This window comes from Rhamphochromis sp. 'chilingali', assembly GCF_963969265.1.
Source record: "Rhamphochromis sp. 'chilingali' genome assembly, chromosome: 17".
NCBI classification, from domain to species: domain Eukaryota; kingdom Metazoa; phylum Chordata; class Actinopteri; order Cichliformes; family Cichlidae; genus Rhamphochromis; species Rhamphochromis sp. 'chilingali'.
The window spans coordinates 8,902,553-8,920,495 of NC_137944.1; the positions used below are offsets into that span (position 1 = coordinate 8,902,553).

Below are 17,943 nucleotides of genomic sequence, written 5' to 3' on the forward strand. Positions count from 1 at the left end.
TTTGCCCCCTTGCGGTTGAATCGTGCAGTGACGTTGTTGACCTAATTATCAGACATTTCTGGAGCAGGTGTGACGGAGTCAGCCTTTTTTATTCTTATTCGTGTAGTTTGTGCTTTTAAAAACATTATATATTTATGTTCTAATGTATGAAGGTTATTCTTGGTCGTACTTTTTTTGGTTTGCCAGAGTAACCTGTTGTTTCGCTAAATACAGATGTTTGCTAGCATCCAGCTGTCACCATTCCTTGTCAGTGTTGTGACGTTTATTAATAATTTATTACTTATCGTTTCCTTGTTTTTTCCCCCTCCTTTTTTTTGTTTAATCCAGAGTTTCTTCTTTCTTTAAATTGTTACATTATTACAAAGTTATACTTCTATCCTAAAAAAGTGTAATAGGATTTGTACATTCAGGCTAATAGCAGCGGTAGAGTATATTGACATAAGACAGATTTATTCATGTTTTACAGATGACTGTAGATACTCTTGTGCCTTGTACCTCTCTCCTGACATCCTGCATATATAATGATGACAAATAAAACAAAAATAATATTTTCAGCTCTCCATACCACCTGTTGCCATTTCATTTCAGTCCGGTTTTTGTGTAATTTTGAATACCTCAGTCTTTTCTCCCCATTTCCCTTCCGAAAGAGTGGCTTCTTGACAGCCACTGATCCACTGAAAGCATCTCAGATGAGGCTTTGATCAACAGTAGAACTGAACAGCCAGATGCCAAATCCTGTGTCAGGTCATTGCTAGATATCTTGTCTTAGATCTTAAGAGCATGACTTTCCAGATGCTGTTCAACAGATTGTTTTGTGTTAGGCTGTTAGGAACACAATAACTAAAGATTTAGTAGACATCCCTTGAGTTTCTTTTGTGTTTGTTAAGTGACTTCACACAAAAAACGCATTTTCTGAAAATGTACAAGTACAAGGAGTGGAAATTTGTTCAAAAGTAGCCAATATCCACTGAAAAACCTGATAGCTTTAAAAAAAAAAAATGATAACAAAGTCTGGCTCCTTGGAAGTATAAAGAAATAAAGGTTGGCCCAATACAAGAAGTGAGTGTGTTAGAGTTGCTCCCACCAGCTGTCACACTGGTGTGAGGGGGGGTAAGACATACTTTTACAGCAGTTATGCAGATACACGCTGTAATTTGATGTTGTGACCAGATGAGGGCACCATGTCTTTAGAGCAGAGAGAGGAGCCGGCTGACTTATAGGAAAAAGTTCACACAAATTAAATACTGAGTGTAAATGTTAAATAAAATGAATAAAATGAAAGACACGATTCCTCATTTGATGCATATAAAGCATCATAAACCTGCTCCAACCTTCTACATGCTGCATATGATCATCTACTGCTTTAACAACTGCAGATGTTGGCAATCAAAAAGTACTTACTCATCTAAAATCTGTTTTGTAAGGAAGGGAAAGAAAGGGGACGAGTCCACACTGGAAGTAACGTGGTGACCAGAGACCATAGAAGGTGAAAGATATTTGGCAACTTCATGCAATTGCATGTGAAATAACTGCTGGTGAGGCAAAGTGGACCGGACCTGCAATAAACTTTCAGGTTAGTGACTGAAGTCAATGAGAGTGAAGACGACCCGTGATTGACATGTATAACCTGCTAGTAAATACATTACAAGGTCACGGGAGCCTGGAATGTCAGCAAGCGACCGGCTGGCAGCTTCAAAGCGATGCACGACGAGTGAATCGTTTCCAGTGTGTACGCAGCTCAGCACAACATGCTCTGGAATCAGTGCTGCCAGCACTACTGTACATTGGAAGACTCTCTGGATGAGTGGGACGGGGCTTTGGGAGATTTGTTGAGTGCTTTGTTGATGTGATTATAACGGCTCGAGAATCTCTTTAGAGACCTGGAAAATTTCTGGCAGCATGTGTTTACTACTGGCTGTCAAGAGTGTTTGTCATGGCTCTTTGAAAAAAGAAATCCATGACAGATGTCTTTAGGCCTCAGCTGGCTTCAGGTGGCGGTATGAATGGCGCTGAGTAGGTTCGTAGATGAACTGGGGGTTGTTTTAATGGCTCTCCTTAGTAGGGATCTACTGAGATGCTGACAGAGAAGAAGAGTTCATAACTGGCTCCATAAGTCGAGGTCTGTTGTTCGGCACAGACCCCAATCAATGTGTACAGTAACTGGTCACTGTCAAAACGAGCCGTTACAGAGATGTAACTGACTTCTACAGCCATAAATAATTCACTGGTGAGTTGCAGTATGAGCATGATACCGCCCTACAAGGACTCTATAAAGACCTCTGCTGTTGTGCCATTACTGACAAATGACTTGAAGAGATTACAGTGGGACAAAATTAACCTTCCTGTCGTGTTTGGGTCAAATCTGACTGATTTACAACTTAAAACGCTCATAAATCGAATTTCCCAGAGGAACCCACCCGAGGGATTAATAAAGTTCTATCTAATCTAAATATTGTGCTTTACATACGATTTCCTCAAAGCCCTATGACATCTTCCACACTATGCACTTGAATATATAAAAATGATGAGCACCTCTTTCATTGAATTTTGATTGTTTATATTGCAAGTAAAGACTCTAGTATTAGAGAGAGGACTAAAACCATCAGGTGATTCCCTTTGAGCAGTAAAAGTAGGTCCAAATGTGTAGATCAAGCTCACCAAGGATGAAGCACACCATCAAACTTTGCATGTTGCCTCCTCCTGCTACTCCCACAAACACTGTCTACTTCTGTGGGAAACACTATAATCCCATGCAGGGGTTAATGGTAACCATCGAGAACAGTGACCTGCCATCTTCGATCAATAATCAATTAAATCAAATTAGGCAAATAAAACATATTAATATAAAGGGAGCTGATTTTGTGCTACAGCCTGGCGTTGCTTTCAGGTGATACCAGGAGATACTTGCCCTGCAAATCGTCCCACAGTTCCACTTACCATTAAGCCGGCCCCCATTCTTATGTCTGCCATGTATTCATGTACACAGCAGTCAGTGCTCTTCTTGCAGAACTTCAGCATGTAGCCATCTAGCTAGCACTACAAGATGCAAGTGAGCAAAAATGGAGCAACTATGTAAAACAACATTATTTGAAATCAAACATTTGAAACAGCTCAACATATATCAGCAAACAAATGATTTCTGTGCAATTTCAGTCACAGTCTCTGAGCTCAAAGTACAGTTTCATTATTTTAAAATAAGAAAAAAGCATGTTAATGTTTGTCAACTCAAATGTTCAGTGGTAGGGAGCGAGACGTACAATACTAAATTGGTTGGTGAGCCTTTAGAGCCGTTTAAGCTGCACTTTATGTAGATCTCTCCTTTTATTATGATCTGAGTTTGCGGGTGATCTCTGGGACTTATCTATAGCACTTGGGGTTATTTTAGATCCATTGCCTTGAAGCATTCCACTAAAGTCACACACTAAAGCAAGCCGGGACTTTACTTTTTTCCTGCATCTTGATCTCAGTGAGACTTGCTGAATAAATATGACTAAAGTAAAACAACATCAAGAAGCGGCAGCAGGCTTTGAAAACGTACTTGGTGCCACATTTAGCTCAGGCCGACTGTTTTGTTTTTATGGATGCTATTTTGTCTCTCCGTTGAGGACAAGAATGGAAATACTTTAAAACTTCATTATCCTGTCGGCTGTAGCTAAATAAGTAGGGGTGCTCCCCCCCCCCCCATCACACATTAAACCAGGTGCTCTGCCGTCTCCAAACTGAATTCAACTTTTGTCAAAACATCAGATGATATTCTGGAGGGGAAAAAAAAGTCAGCTTTTCTCGCAGTAAATGTCAGCTCCTAGCTTATCTGTATGTATCGAAGCGCTCTGGCTGTTCCCCAAGTAATGTAAATATATATGTAAATATCAGCATGTGCGACCCAGGGACAAGGACAGCCTTGTAACATGGGGGTGAGATGTCAATCAATACAGGGATGGGAAAACATGGCTGTGCATTCAATAAGCAGCATACTGCACAGAGATGAGATGTGCCGTGTCTCCGCATCCGTGTGTAAATATCAAAAGCGTCAGCAAAACACAAGCGCTCTGAGCTGCTTTAGTCGTATCAGATTGTCTCAGCGCGAGTGAAATGCGAGCCAAATAAAAAATTCAGGGCTTTATTCACTGCGGCCTCAACCATGTCAAGAATAATAATAAATAAATCCACAGCAAATGTCTTACGAAGATTTAATGTACATTTATTCTTAACACGTGGAACATATAGTATAAAGATTTCATACTGAATAAATGATATTCATTAAGCCAAAAAAAAGGAAAAAAGAGGAATTTACATCAAGTTTTTAGCTACATCATCTGAAATACAAATATGCAGAATCCGCATCACTGAAAAAAAAAAATAAAATAAAAACAGTTTCTTCATCAAGGTCTAGTTTGTCGTTTATGAAGGAGCTCGAATGGAACCGATTTGTGTTAATATTCTCTACACCCAGACGAACAGAAAGTTGAAGTTGTGTTTACTGAGAGGAGGGGGTGGCGCTGGATCTGACAGCAGCTTAACGACCCCCGTCCCCACGCTCACACAGCGTGATACGAGCGGGGTGAGGCGCTGAAGTAACGGAGAGGGCGGGCGTCAAGTAATCACATGGCGTTCTCGATGCAGGGAAACTCGTCAAAGATTAAAAACGGTGAAGAGCAACAGAAGTCGAGAAAGAGAAAGTGTAATGTACAACATCATATATACACTGCAGCTTGGACTGCATCTAGAGTTGAGGACCAGTCCTAAAGAGGTGACTTTTGAATATAAGGGTCAAGTCATACAATCAAGGGACAAAGAGAAGAGGTCGGGGTGTTGTAGGTTCACCGTACTTTGGGGGGAAAGCCGTTTTTCTCTCTCGACATTTAACTAAAACTGGTTTTAAAAACTACAGTTTGCTGCCAAGCCAGCGGATCTCAGTGTGAAACAGTATTATTACAGTATGTTTACAGTTTTTAAGGTGTACAGTACAGAAAAAAGTCCTACAATCTACTGCACAGGCCTCCCATGACAGACATCTGTTCACAGCCAATAATGTGGTTCCTGTGGGGCTGAGTATATAGCATCCAAAGTTACAGCAATTATACCACACCACAGTCCATGAGTCTATGTAGCCTCCAAACATGAACCATAATATTGTTTAGTCTGTGCCCTCTTTCCCCTGACGACCCACCTCCCCCGAGGGAGAAAGCGAACACGTGTATCCCCCAAACTCACTGTAAACGAGACAGCAACTTTGGTTACAGTTTTTTCTTTTTTTTTTCTCTTTCTGGAGATTTTTTTTTCAATAAAAAAAAAACAAAAACAAAAAAAAGTCCTTTCTACAGGGCAGCAGCACACTCTGTCCTATGCCTGGGTCCCAGTCTGTTCTTCTTTGCCAGTTTCTTTCAGTTTCAGATGTTTGAAATCAACAGCTACTTCATGATATTCCTTCCTTATAGAGAGAAGCAGGGGTAAGAAAGACAGTGGAATCCGAGTTGATTTTGCATAAATTAAAAAAAAAAAAAAAAAAAAAAAAAACTAAAAAAAAAAGTTTTGCTTTTGTCACTCACGCGCAACTAACAGACACGCACGCACGCGCACACACAAAAAGGTGGTTTAGGGGGAATAGAAAGAGGCAGAGCTGAAACCTCTCCACGGCTGTCATGACTGGCCGATCAGAAACAGTACATCACAGATTACTTGGGACACCAGAGAGTTCATAAGTGGGGACATCGAGATGTCCAGTAGCCGCGACTCGTACAAAGTGAATTCAGAGTGGTTTTCTTCCACCTTAGCCAGGGCGTGCAAAGCCCGCGCTGCCCGCCGCATCATGTCCACACTAGTAGGCTCAAACTGGGGTCCACCCTGCATTTGTAGCAGGGAGCTCTGGCTCTGCTGGTACTGCGTAGCCGCTAGGCTGTCCTCCAGGAAGCCCAGTAGGTTGCCCACGCTGCCTTTCTGCACAGCGATCGCTCGCGCTGCAAGGCTGTCACCCTGGGCTAGGTTAGCTAGCAGGATCACTGCCATTTCACGGCAGACGGCCACCTTGCGCTCGCCGACGAGTCGCACGAGCGAGCCGTAGAGCTTCTCCAAGCGGCTGAATGGCGGAGTGGCCAGAATGAGGTCGACGTTGTTGTCCTGGATGCTGAGCTTGCTGAGGGTCTCGAGGACCAGTCTCTGGGGTGAAAGGGAGCCGTGGGGCCCCAGCGTGGGAAAGGGATCCAAGGCCTCTGCTGAAGGGCACACAGCCCAGTGGAGCAGGCCATCAAGGAGAGGCAGGCATATGCTCTCTGGGTAGATAGAAAGGTCCAGCTGGCCGGAGATGTTTGCCAGAGTGACCAGGCAGTTCTCCCTTAACACCTCAAGGCAGTCCCACCACCACTCGTCTCTCTCGCAGCTCACGCCTTCGTCTTCCTCGTCCTTCTCGTAGGTAACAGGCGCCTGTTTGCGTTCAGGGTGCCTGTGGTGGAGCAGCACCAGGCGGCCCAACAGCAACAGGAGGCCAGGGTGTTTGGACAGCTCCAGGTCATTGCCAGGAACGAAGGAGAGGCTCCTCACAATGTTGGAGACGCAGATGCAGCGCCGAGCTAGCGAGTCCTGCCAGTCTGATAGAGTGCTAAGTGGCGTTTCATCCTTGCTGTGAGGTTCATCCTCCAGGATCTTGATGTTGCGGCGGCTCTGGAGATCGGGGTTGATGCTGAACAAATACTTGCCGTTCTCCTTCTGCTCCTCGGCACCTCCACGAACTACTTCCTCCGTGACCGACCCCGGGCGAGCGGATAGTACATCGTCAATGGTGGCAGTGACTGGTGCGCCAATGGGAAGAGGAGGCGTGGTAGTCTTTGTTGGAGACTTGTGAGGTTCAGAAAACTGGGGCTGCTGCTGCCGAACCTTATCGTCACCACTGGATTTAGGCTTCTCTGGGTTTTCTGCTGCTGCCGCTGTCCCATTCACCTTGACCTTCTTGCGGTTGTCAGCGGCCGCTGTTGTTTGTTTTCGCTGCTTGAGAAGCTCCATCCGGCTCTCAAAGTGGGTCTGGATGTGCTCAGTAGTGTCACCACCACCCACGCTCCAGTGTATCAGGCCGCTGTCAAAGCTCTGCCGCTGCCCAAGCTTGGACAAGCGGTTTAGCCGGAAGGGATTCTTCTTCCGCACCACCTTGATGGGGAGTTTATCAAACTTGCTAGCCTGTTTGGGCTTTTCCGAGTGTATACTGGGGTCGTGGGAGAACCCTGAGGTAGAGGTATTGGCTTCCTTGATAGAAGACTCCCTTTCCTTCTCATCTTCCTCATCCTCTGAAGACTTATCTTTGTGGGAGTTCTCCTCTTCCTCCTCCTCCTCCTTTATCTGGACCAGTGAAGAAGTGTCAGGATTGATCTTTGTTTCCTCTACCTCCTCATCCTCTTCGTCCTCCTCGTCCGAGTTCATGTCCTCGCCCTCAGGCATGGGAATTTCATCATCAGAGTCCTCAGCTGCATTGGGGTCTATTAGGGTGCGCTGGCCAGGGTCTCCTACTTCATACTCCTTAAGGATGCCAAAGATCTCAATGAGACAGCGTCTGAAGTACTCCACTACCAGCTCCAGAAATCCAGGTAGCTGTGAAAGCAAAGAAGGTGGTCACTACATTTGACAAGTCATTCTGAAATGTTGACAGAAACAAATGCTAACAGGTTGTGGATGTGTGCAACCTACCTGGCAAAGGTTAAAAGTAGAAATGCTATTGTCATCATACAGCAGAATGTTAATGGTGTCCAAGGCCCAGGTGCTCTCAGCTAATAAGCCAGACTTTAATGACATCATTACCCTCCAAGCCTCAGGAGTGCCTTTGAAAATAGAAACAGAATGAATATAACTAAAAGTAACCATGATCGGTCACTGCAGCTTTAAATAACATGTAAAGGTTTACTAATCTTGGGACTTTAACTCCATACTACATGCAATACATACTACATACTTGTGTCACCTAGTGTGAATACGCAATTTGTATCTGAAAGCTGTCTTAACGCAAACTGAGAAATATCAAATGGTCAATCCAGGTCAGGTAGACATAAGCATATTGTTTATTACATGTGTAATGTTACAAGTTATCAGGCAAATCACATTTTATACCAATGTCTTTCATGGTGAGCCGCCTGCGGGGTTTCAGGTGGGGTTGGGTAGCTTCCACAGAGCCAGGAGGGAAGGCCACATCTCGCCGGATCATGGGTTGCTGCACGGGAGCCTGGCCAATGTGGGACGCGGGAACTGGAGGTCCAGCTTTCTGCACCTTAATTCCAGGATGCATATAGGGGGATTTGCTGGGCGACGTTCTGCTTTCCATGGATCGGGGCATGGATGCTGGGCTCGACACCTGAGGAATGTGGTTTTGGGAAGCCGAGTAGGTGGAGGGCAGGGATCTGGTCATGGGTGGTCCGGAGCCTGCGGGGACAAACGGAGGCTGTCGCTGGTTGGCATGGCCAGGCCACTGTCCCTCGTGGTTCATGCGCTGATCTGATGGCATCATATCTTCTGAGCGGTTCATGCCGTGGTAGCCGGGACCCTGGCCCGACACAGGGGGTCCCTGTCGGTTGGGATAGTTGGGGTAGCCCATCTCATTGCGGCCCTGCCACATTGGGCCCTGGGAACCATCGGGGCCTGAAGGCATGGGACTTGCCATCATTTGGGGAGGCATCGGAGACTGGGAATTGGGGCCTGCAGATGACGGCCCTCGATCCCGTCCGAAGGGGAAGGGGAACTGGTTCTGTGGGCCTGGCGGTCGGCGCTCCCCTCCAGGGTATGCATTATACTGATTATACATGTCCTGCTGGCCCTGGGGCCCCGAGGACTGGGGTCCTGGCTGTTGCTGCCCACTGTAAGGAACGCTGTACATTTCTCCCTCATGGCGCTTGGCAGGAGGACAATACCCACCATCCACAGGACGTTTGTAGTTCTGTCAGCACACAAAATTAAGCATTACAATCCTCAACTGAGCACAATAATTTTAGCAACAGCTCATACTTCTGTTCAGCTGGAACAGAACATAGTACATTACATGAACACTGAAAAGAGAAACCCAAGTAATAATAGGAGTACTGCAAATGCTGGACAAACTGTTCTTACTGGCTGCTGCTGTGGATACATTCCTGGCTGCTGATTTGGGTAAGGCCCACCAGGGGGAGCTCCTTGGCCAGGGAACTGATTTGTATAGGACTCATGCCTAAAAATACACACTCAGATTACTATATTTCTTCATTTCAGTAAATGATTCAGTTACAATAAGAAACTCTGTAAATATCTTTAAATCTATCAATGATCTTACTGACAAAATGCTGACATGCAACCATGTCTCTCCGTTTAATCTTTATACAGAATAGTCTCTGCCCTGAATGGTACAGACCGTTGCTGTGGCGGAGGACGGCTAGGCGAGTACATCCCTGTGTCAGCTCCAGAAGGCATCATGTTGGGCTGAGGAGCTCCCGGTCCCATGTTGACATCAGGGCCCATGCCTGGCTCTTGTCTATAAAAGCAACGAGCAATAATCATGAAGTGATTTGATTTAGTCGGAAAGAGAAAAGGACACTGAAATGGCACAGGTCAGATCACAATCATCTTATCTTATTTACAACTATAGTACATTTACCTTCGTTCATATCCATACGGGTACTGTTGCCTCTGGCTCATTGGCATGTTGGCCATTGGGCCTGGTGGACCTCTGTTATACTGTTCCCCCATTCCACTGTTGGGGCCGGGTGGCATGAACTGTTCCCCTGCTAAAAATAAATAAACATAATATTAGTTATGGCTATGAACGAACCCTTACAGAATCTGGGGTTTGGTTACATGGACGGTGTTCACCTTTCCTCATGCCTCCAAAAGGGTCCTTGTTGGACTCGTAGGGACCCATCCGACCCATCATCTCCGGGGTGCCTATCCCAGGCTGATAGCCCTGAGAGTTGGGAGTCATGGCGTTCCTCCTGGGAAACGCCGGGTCTCCGCCATCAGCAAAGGGATCCTGTAGATTAACACTACTCCTGTAGGAAAACAGATGGCTTTTTAGCAAAATGTGGAATGTGAAAAATTCATAGTAATTAAGACTTTTCTAAGTTTTCTTGTTAATTTCTTTTTTTGAATGTTTTCTGTCTGTCCCTCTAACAAGACACAGAAGACAGTTTTTACTGTAGTCTTCTAAGCCCAAAGTGCATACTTTATAACTATAATCCTTTCATATTCCTGTTGACTAGTCTGGTGTTTGTGTGTACATGTGAACAGAACCCCATCAGTGATAACTTTAAAGCATATTTTGCTGTTTTTCGTATTCCAGTTCTTGCTTCTCTGATCCAATTTCACCACAGGTGGAGATTTTAGTACGAACGCCACAGAAGCACGACGCTGGTTTTTGAATCGTACCTTACGCCAGGCATTGGGGGCATTTGCGTGTGTGGGGTGGAGGCTGGTGTGGGGGGCTTCAGGTCTCCCCCCTCTGCCATTGAACTAGTGGTTGACTGAGGGGTTTGGGGTCCTTGCAGGGATCCAGAACCAGCTGCAAAACACAAGGATACACACAATGACTAAGTGGGAGAAAAAACAAACAAAAGAAAAACAGTCAAGTGCTCTGGTTTGTAACACTCAGAGATTCCAGAGAATTCAAAGAACATCCCTTTCTCCTCCTCCTCCTCGCTCGAGGAATAAAGGCAAGAGCTGATAGTTGATAGTGAGGCGGGTTAGGCAGAACACTGCTGGGGGCTTTTAGAGCACATGCTGCTTTTGGCAATCCTAAATCCCATTAAGAAATTCCTGAGCGCTGCACAGTTTGTGTCGAGCTGACTGGCTTTTGAGTGCATAGCCAGCAAAAAATCTTGAATCTTCCTGCTCATCACAGGATGGCTGCCCCCTCCTCAAACACCGCTGGGCTCCAGGAACCACCAGGAAACAGTGATGTAAACCCTCACTGTGACAGATTACTGCCTGGGCTGTAGAGACAGGAGACAGCCAGCTATGTGTGAATGTGTGTGTGTGTGTGTGTGACTGATATTTTGTTTGTGTTGTGTGTGTGACATACTAGCAATCATCCTTAACTTCAGCTCAGGACTTCTCACTATTAGCAAGCCAGTCTGATGAGTCACAGGTTCCCATTCATTAAACTGGCACACACACACAAACACACACAACACCCGGGTCACTGGCAGGTCACAGTTATTCACATTTTCTCACATCACCCTCTTGCCTCTCGAGCTCTCACGCATGCACACAACATTCATTGGCTCACCCTCCCTCACCCCCTCCTCCCTCTGGGCAGGGATTTCCCTCTACTAAAGATGAAGGGAGGGAGGGCATGATAGAAATAGAGTCAGAGAGAGAATCGTGTGACTTTTACACACACACACAGTCACACACACACACACACACACACAAAACCCTCTTCCCCCATTCATCATTTCTGGCTCAGCACTAATCTCCAGGGAGTGTTGCCGTGCTGCTGTAGCCCAGGGCCAGGCACCAGGCAGCGAGGACACGCCACTGACGGAGCATCGCTATCGCCAAATCACCTCCTGCCTTTCTCCTGCCATTACTTCCTCCACCACCCCCACCCCCAAAACCCTCCCCTGCCCTTCTTTCGTACTAACTAGAGGGCTGATGCCAGCTGACAAGCACCCTGATGTCTCCTGTAACAACACCCCGGCGCTGACTCAGTGCCCCGTGTCTGACAGCCTGGGTCTCAGCCAGACTGAAGCAGCATGTGGTTGCTCCCGGTGTGGTTGCTCCTGGCAGCTATAAACAAGGAGTCCCCTCCAAAATAAACAGCATCTCATGCAACAAGCAATGACCCTTCCTGGCTGCAACCTCCTCACCCTTAACAACTGGTATGAATGAGCGCCAGTTCATCCGCTGACTTTTACCCAGTTCATTGAAACATTTAGCATTCTGCTGTCATCACCGTTGCCATAAAAATCAAAGTGGGGAAGTCGGAAAGGACAAGTCTTTCGTCATGTCCTGTGCAAATGCCAAGGACTATTCCCCCAAGGCATGTGTTTGTGGAACCGTCCAAAGGACTTACAGCTACGCCGCCGTCATTTATAACTCCTACGATATAGGGGAGCAGCGATTTATGGAGGGTGGCTGCTCCTACATGAGATGACAAACAATGCTCTATGAATGGCTTTAAAAACGGCAATTAATGGGATATAATAAAATAGACTAGTTTATAGACAGCTGATGTGAGGCAAATAGAGCAGAGATGATGTTATGAATTGTACTTAATCCAAACTGCGCCCAAGGGAGAAAAGGAAATCTGAAATAAGCTTCATTCATTGCATTTTAAATCTAAGGAGGCAGTAAACTGTGTGACAGTGAAGCGGAGCAGCAGCGCTCACCTGGGCTGGGAGGCTGGATTTTGGGCTGGTTCTTTTTGGTGTCCGTGTTGAAGAAGTCTGGGGGAGGGTCCTCGCCGCGCTCCATTTTGCACTCAAAGGCGTACAAACACTGGATGTACTGTTTTTTGAGCGAGCTGGCTGCGCTGCTCGACGTGCCCACGTTCAGGTTGGTAGCCAGCTCCCTCCACTTCTTGTTCTTGTTCACCTGGTGGGCGAGAGAGGAAGGAGGTGGTTCAGAAAGCTGTATACGAATTTTTTTATTTTTTTAAATTACCGACGATCGTCCTTCTGATCTGAAGGATTCACATCAAATTCAGGTGGAAGTCCAGGTGTACCTGGGTGAGGCCGCCGATCTCTTTGACGGATATGTAGAGCCTGAAGAGATCGAGGGGCTTACGGCCCACAGCGGGAAGATTGTTCATGCCCATGGCTTTCTCCTCAGCAAAGGCCAAGTATCGGTCCACCCAAATTTTCCTCTCTGGCTCCGGGCCAAGCTCGTACAGACGGGTTATTTTCTCATTGGTGATGGTGGAAGAGCTCGACTTCTGTTGGACGGGTGACGGAAGAAAATCGTAAGAACGAGAAAAAGGGAGGGCGGGGGAAAAAAGCTGGACTTTGAATGTGTACCTTCTTGGATTCTGGCTTGGGAGTCCCGTCCACTTTGTTGTTCATCTTCGGAGCAGGATTCATTTTGTCCATGCCAAACTCTGAACTTGGAGCCATTCCTGGGAGAACGGGGCAATGACAGAAGGGTATAAAAATAAAACGATTACCAGTCTATAAAACTGTTTTATAGACACAACCCTCAGGCCTGCAGCTGTACTCCAATCACCTGATCAGGGCTATAGTTTCACTTGTACTCACCAGGGCTATTGTTGGCTATGTTTGCTCCTGCCATTGGATACGGCCCTGGCCCACCTTGGTTTATCATACTGTGCATGCTGTTCATGCCTGGGCCATACGGAGAGCCTGCTCCCATCATGCCCTGGGACATGTTAGGATAGCTGGGTGGCCTACAGAAAAGAATGCTTGATTAGAAGAAATGCTAAAAAACAATAACCACAAAGAAACAACAGGATGATTAAAAGTTGCCACCCCTGTAGCAGAAACGAGAAATACTGGTCAGTTAAACTACTTATTTCTATTTTTCTAATGTCAAACCGAGTTAACATGTTGTTTCTAAGATGGCAAGCAGCAACTTGCCACTGCCAGGGCACACAGTCCCACTCTTTGTGACAGGAAGTTGTAAACAAGCAAGCTGGGGAGGTAGGGTAGATGAAATCCCTGTGAGTCAGTGCAGTTCTGCAGAATTTTATTCCAGATAATGAATGGTACTATCTCGAGGCTGTGTCAGAGTGAAATTAGTGCTGTTTCTACAATGGTCACTTGAACCTGGCTCCAAAAGAAAGTCAGTCTCCACAGACTCAGATGTTTCAAAAAGCGTGTTCACAGCCTGATACAAAAAAATGTGGCTTTGGCTTCTATAAATATTTTCCTGTAGAACAAGTCCACAGTGACTGACTGTTGTTTTTAACTTAAACATTCAGAGACTTTTATGGCCGCTATGACTGACAGATGCGCTGACACAGGCGGCTGGAGGTGAGCTACGTCTCAGCGCTGCTAATTCGAGTCTCTGAACTGGACTTCCTCACGGTGTTTGTGCTGTTGCTCCCTTTTGGATAAATTTTAATGGAATTTTCTGACAAATAATATGGTTTGCTGTCAACTTAATCGTACTACCCAGCCCATCCAATATGTCTGTGCAGCAGTTTTTGGTGAATGCAATTCTAGCATTCAATTTTTCTACCTTAATTTGAGCAAAGAGTACAAAAATAAGAAGAAGAAAAACATTTCATAGACGCAACCTTAGGGCCTTGTCCAAATATGGTCATGTTTCCTTTTAAAAAACAAAACATAAGCATCAAAACGTTGAGTCCAGAAAGAATTCTTCTGATTATTGTGCTAATTTTAACTTTTTTCTCAGCGATTCTACAGTAGTTGACTAATCTAATTATTTTCACCTATTTAATCAACTAATAATTAGTCAGAAGTAATCCCTGAAAGGATCCACTGCAAATACAGACTTTGCCTGACTGAATTATGTCTTTTCCTTCACAGAGTTCAGTTTCATTTGTAGGAAACATTAATTTAAGTCACAGGGTACCATTTGCCAAGCCCACAAGAGCTGCTCTGTAGGCTCAACAGGCATCCCTGCTTAGGAAGGATGTGATTCAGTGATTGCAGGGACCATCTCCTCTTCTGTGATAGATAAGCGTTTGGGCTACTGCCACCACTCAAGCACTAAAACATGTAACAGACTGGCTTGTGTGTGAGGCAAACCAAGGAGACACACACACACACACACACACACACACACACACACACACACACACACACACACACACACACACACACACACACACACACACACACACACACACACAGCAAAGTGATGAGAAAATCTCCTTAAAGCTATAAATTCAATGACCCTCAACAGTCACAGGCTCACACAGATGTCACTGATGCAGCCAGGAGCACCCACCTGTTGTGTATAGAGTTTGTTGGTCCGTGGTGCACGGAAGGACCACCATCCTTCCTCGTCATGACCGGAGGGGGACACATGCCGGACCCCACCTGAGGAGGCATGCCGCCCATATTGGAGGCCATGGCAGGACCGTAAGGCCGAGTGCCCATCTGCCCAGGACCTATCCTGCCCGGTGGCATGCTTCCATACGGAGCCCCGCTGCCCTGACCGGGAATGGGGTTCATGGAGCCACCCATGCCGGGGCCACTGGGGTAATTGGCGTTGGGCATCCCTGTGTAGCCGGGCTGCCTGGGATAACCTGAAAGTGTTACAGATCAACATTTAGAGTTTCATGCCCTCCTGCTGTGTTTCAGCCTAAAACAGATCTCATCTAGTCACTTCTCACTGACGGGATAAAGAGTTTCACCAGTCCGGCTCTAAATTTACCTCAGCTTGTCAGAACAAGCAGCCTGATGAAGCGGGCTTTATCTGGCTCCCGCCTTTCTCTGCTATGACTCATAGCAGAACTTCTTCAAAGCCCACAGAAACCATCTGAGACTTCAAAGTGCACTGATATAATTTCATGAATGTAAGAAGTGAGAGGAAACTTCAAAGCCTCTTAGAAAAAAAAATCTGGGCTATCTGTGAAACTGTGATGGTCACAGGACAACCACTGTAAACTCATTCATAATATTTTGAGTATTAAAAAAAGTCTGCTTGATATGACAGAGCGGAGACACTGCACTCTTATTTTTCCTGCTGTACAGAAGGCCCTCAAAGCAACACCACCCAACACTCACAGCCTCATGTCTCACCTGGCGGGCCGTACTGGCCCCCCTGAGGGACGTAGTTTCCCATGGTATTGTTCTGAGGATAAGGGCCCATCCCACCATGGATCTGCACTCCTGAAGACTGGCGTGGAGATAAGGCCGAGCCAGGCTGTCCAGGGGACCCGTAAGGAGGCATCTGAGGATTGCGCATGTACACTGGAGAAAAGACAGGGAACATTAAGCAACACTGTTAGTTTTTTTTACACACACATATCAAAGTTTGATTAATTCAGCAACCAATAGTAAGTGGTAATAATTAGATGCCGATTGTATCTTATGTTAAACACTTAATGTTAAAAAAAACCAAGAAAATAAACAAAAAAACAACAAAAACAAAACTCCACGCTACATCTGCTTTAGCATACATTTGCACAACACATTATGGCTCAAGCTCTTCACTTCCTCACAAACACAACACAGTACAGTGTGTCTGCCTGCTCTCATTTGACCTGGCAAGTAGAGCACATTCTTATTTAGAAGCACAGCCTGGGGGAGTGCTTGCAGATGGGAGGAATGCATACAAGTGCAAACAATCACACCTAAAAGCTGCTGAGAATGGGGCGCACACACTGCTGGCCACTGAGCACATGAGGAGATACTCTTTAAAGGTTTCTGTTTGCAAACATTTCCAACACACTCACCTCTGTCCTGGCTCATGGATGAGTGCATGATGCTGTCTGACTGGACGCTGGGCGGCCGAGGAGGCATCTGATTACCTGCGGGACAGCGATGACATGGGTCTGAAATTACCGTGGGAACCGCGGAAATTTGTCTCCTTTATTTACAATCAGTTCTTGCTCTTAAACTTTGAAATACTGGCCATAAAATGAGTGTGACCCAGTCACATTCAAGCTAATAAACTGTGGCAAGTCTCTCCACAATGAGCAGAGGGTGGCACTGTAACCTCCGTCTCTCCGTCAGCGAATGGTTTACTAGCATCATGTTAGGAGAAACTTAAAGTTCCATATCTTGCAAATCGCTTCATAAATTACAAATGTGATCCGCATCGAGTTTTGAATTAAAACTCTAAATCTGTCTGTTTTTTATTACATATGTCAGACAGGATTTCTGCTGGATACGATGAATAGCTGACTACAAAGACATTGAAATTATTGTTGTTGGTTAGCCGTATCGAGCAGGTCCATTTTTACATTTAGCAGTCTTTGGCAAGTGAAAATAAATAACTGCTCAGTTGTTTCAGGACATCATATTTATGGTGATTTTCCTGTAAATATTCTGCATTTGTACTTTATCTACTGACACCCACATAATGCTATTATTCTTCTAGAACAAACTTGGTTTTAATTTTCACATTTTTCCTTGCCATAAAATCCCCCTACGTAGTCTTTCGCAGCTGAATTTCAGATTTCAAAGACCATTTCAAAACGACTGAACTTAAAGACCGGAAGATCTAAAACAACTGTATTAAAGCAGAGTAGAAACAGAATAATGTTTTAGCTGTGTGCTGCTGTAGGTCTGAAACAACAGTATTAACGGTATTGTGCGTTTACCTGGCACAGCAGCGGGGGACAGGGGGCCGGTGCGAGAAGGGGTGACGCTAGCTGGGGAACCCACAGGTGACGGCGAGGGTCCACGTATGCCCGGAAGGTGAGGCGAAGTGTGCGGGGAGAAGGGTGACTGGGCCGGGTTGCTCTGCTCGCCCTGGCTGCTGGACACGCCCGAGGTGCTGACACCCGGGCTCAAAGCGCCTTCTGTACCAGTGGGAAGGTCGTCGATGGAGCCGGATAAATCCTTGAAGGAGAAGAGCAACAGAACATGAGTCGACGATGACACTGCATTCGTTCGTTTACACTGTAACAAGTGGCTTAACAAATTTATTTTTACAATTCACATCACCAACTTGTTACTGATAACAAGTCAACACATTTCGCTCTCGCTTTTCCATAAAGTATCAGTTCCTACAGCTTGTGGAAGCATTTGCATCATTTTGTGAAGCGATGATGACTCAGCTGCTGATGAGTTCTCCTTAACATGAAGAACCACCAAGCAGATAAGCAGCTCCAGAACAGCGGCGAGGCCCACAGACGAGGAGAAAAGGGCCAGTGCTACAGTTCTCAAGCTGTAATGGCTAGCCGTTAGCTAAACGTGTAGCTATGAAGGGAAATTACCAAGCAATTAGCAATATCAACTCGATATGCAGTGAAGTGTAGTCAGTAGGTACACCGGGATAGATATCATATCATTACAATTGCTGTAGTAAGGCATGCTAGTCTAATCAAAGATGAAATGTTCAGATATG

General features: G+C 45.7%; 1 protein-coding gene across 2 annotated transcripts in view; it reads right to left on the bottom strand.

Moving 5' to 3' along the window:
- Positions 1 to 5,478: 5,478 nt before the first annotated feature.
- The window catches only part of arid1ab (AT-rich interactive domain 1Ab), a 53,694-nt gene continuing 41,229 nt past the window's right edge, over positions 5,479 to 17,943 (bottom strand). The window contains exons 5-20 of one of the 2 annotated variants that reach the window (XM_080862474.1): positions 17,195 to 17,435; positions 16,325 to 16,399; positions 15,669 to 15,839; positions 14,872 to 15,172; positions 13,194 to 13,342; positions 12,957 to 13,054; positions 12,665 to 12,874; positions 12,330 to 12,534; positions 10,366 to 10,498; positions 9,814 to 9,989; positions 9,599 to 9,725; positions 9,356 to 9,475; positions 9,079 to 9,175; positions 8,089 to 8,908; positions 7,672 to 7,802; positions 5,479 to 7,575 (exon numbers count right to left, since the gene is read on the bottom strand). In XM_080862474.1, the coding sequence (XP_080718600.1) occupies positions 5,641 to 7,575; positions 7,672 to 7,802; positions 8,089 to 8,908; positions 9,079 to 9,175; positions 9,356 to 9,475; positions 9,599 to 9,725; positions 9,814 to 9,989; positions 10,366 to 10,498; positions 12,330 to 12,534; positions 12,665 to 12,874; positions 12,957 to 13,054; positions 13,194 to 13,342; positions 14,872 to 15,172; positions 15,669 to 15,839; positions 16,325 to 16,399; positions 17,195 to 17,435 (4,989 nt within the window). In that variant the 3' untranslated portion in view covers positions 5,479 to 5,640. Of the gene's footprint in view, positions 7,576 to 7,671; positions 7,803 to 8,088; positions 8,909 to 9,078; positions 9,176 to 9,355; positions 9,476 to 9,598; positions 9,729 to 9,813; positions 9,990 to 10,365; positions 10,499 to 12,329; positions 12,535 to 12,664; positions 12,875 to 12,956; positions 13,055 to 13,193; positions 13,343 to 14,871; positions 15,173 to 15,668; positions 15,840 to 16,324; positions 16,400 to 17,194; positions 17,436 to 17,943 lie in introns of both variants that reach the window. The other variant, XM_080862473.1, reaches the window with a different exon arrangement.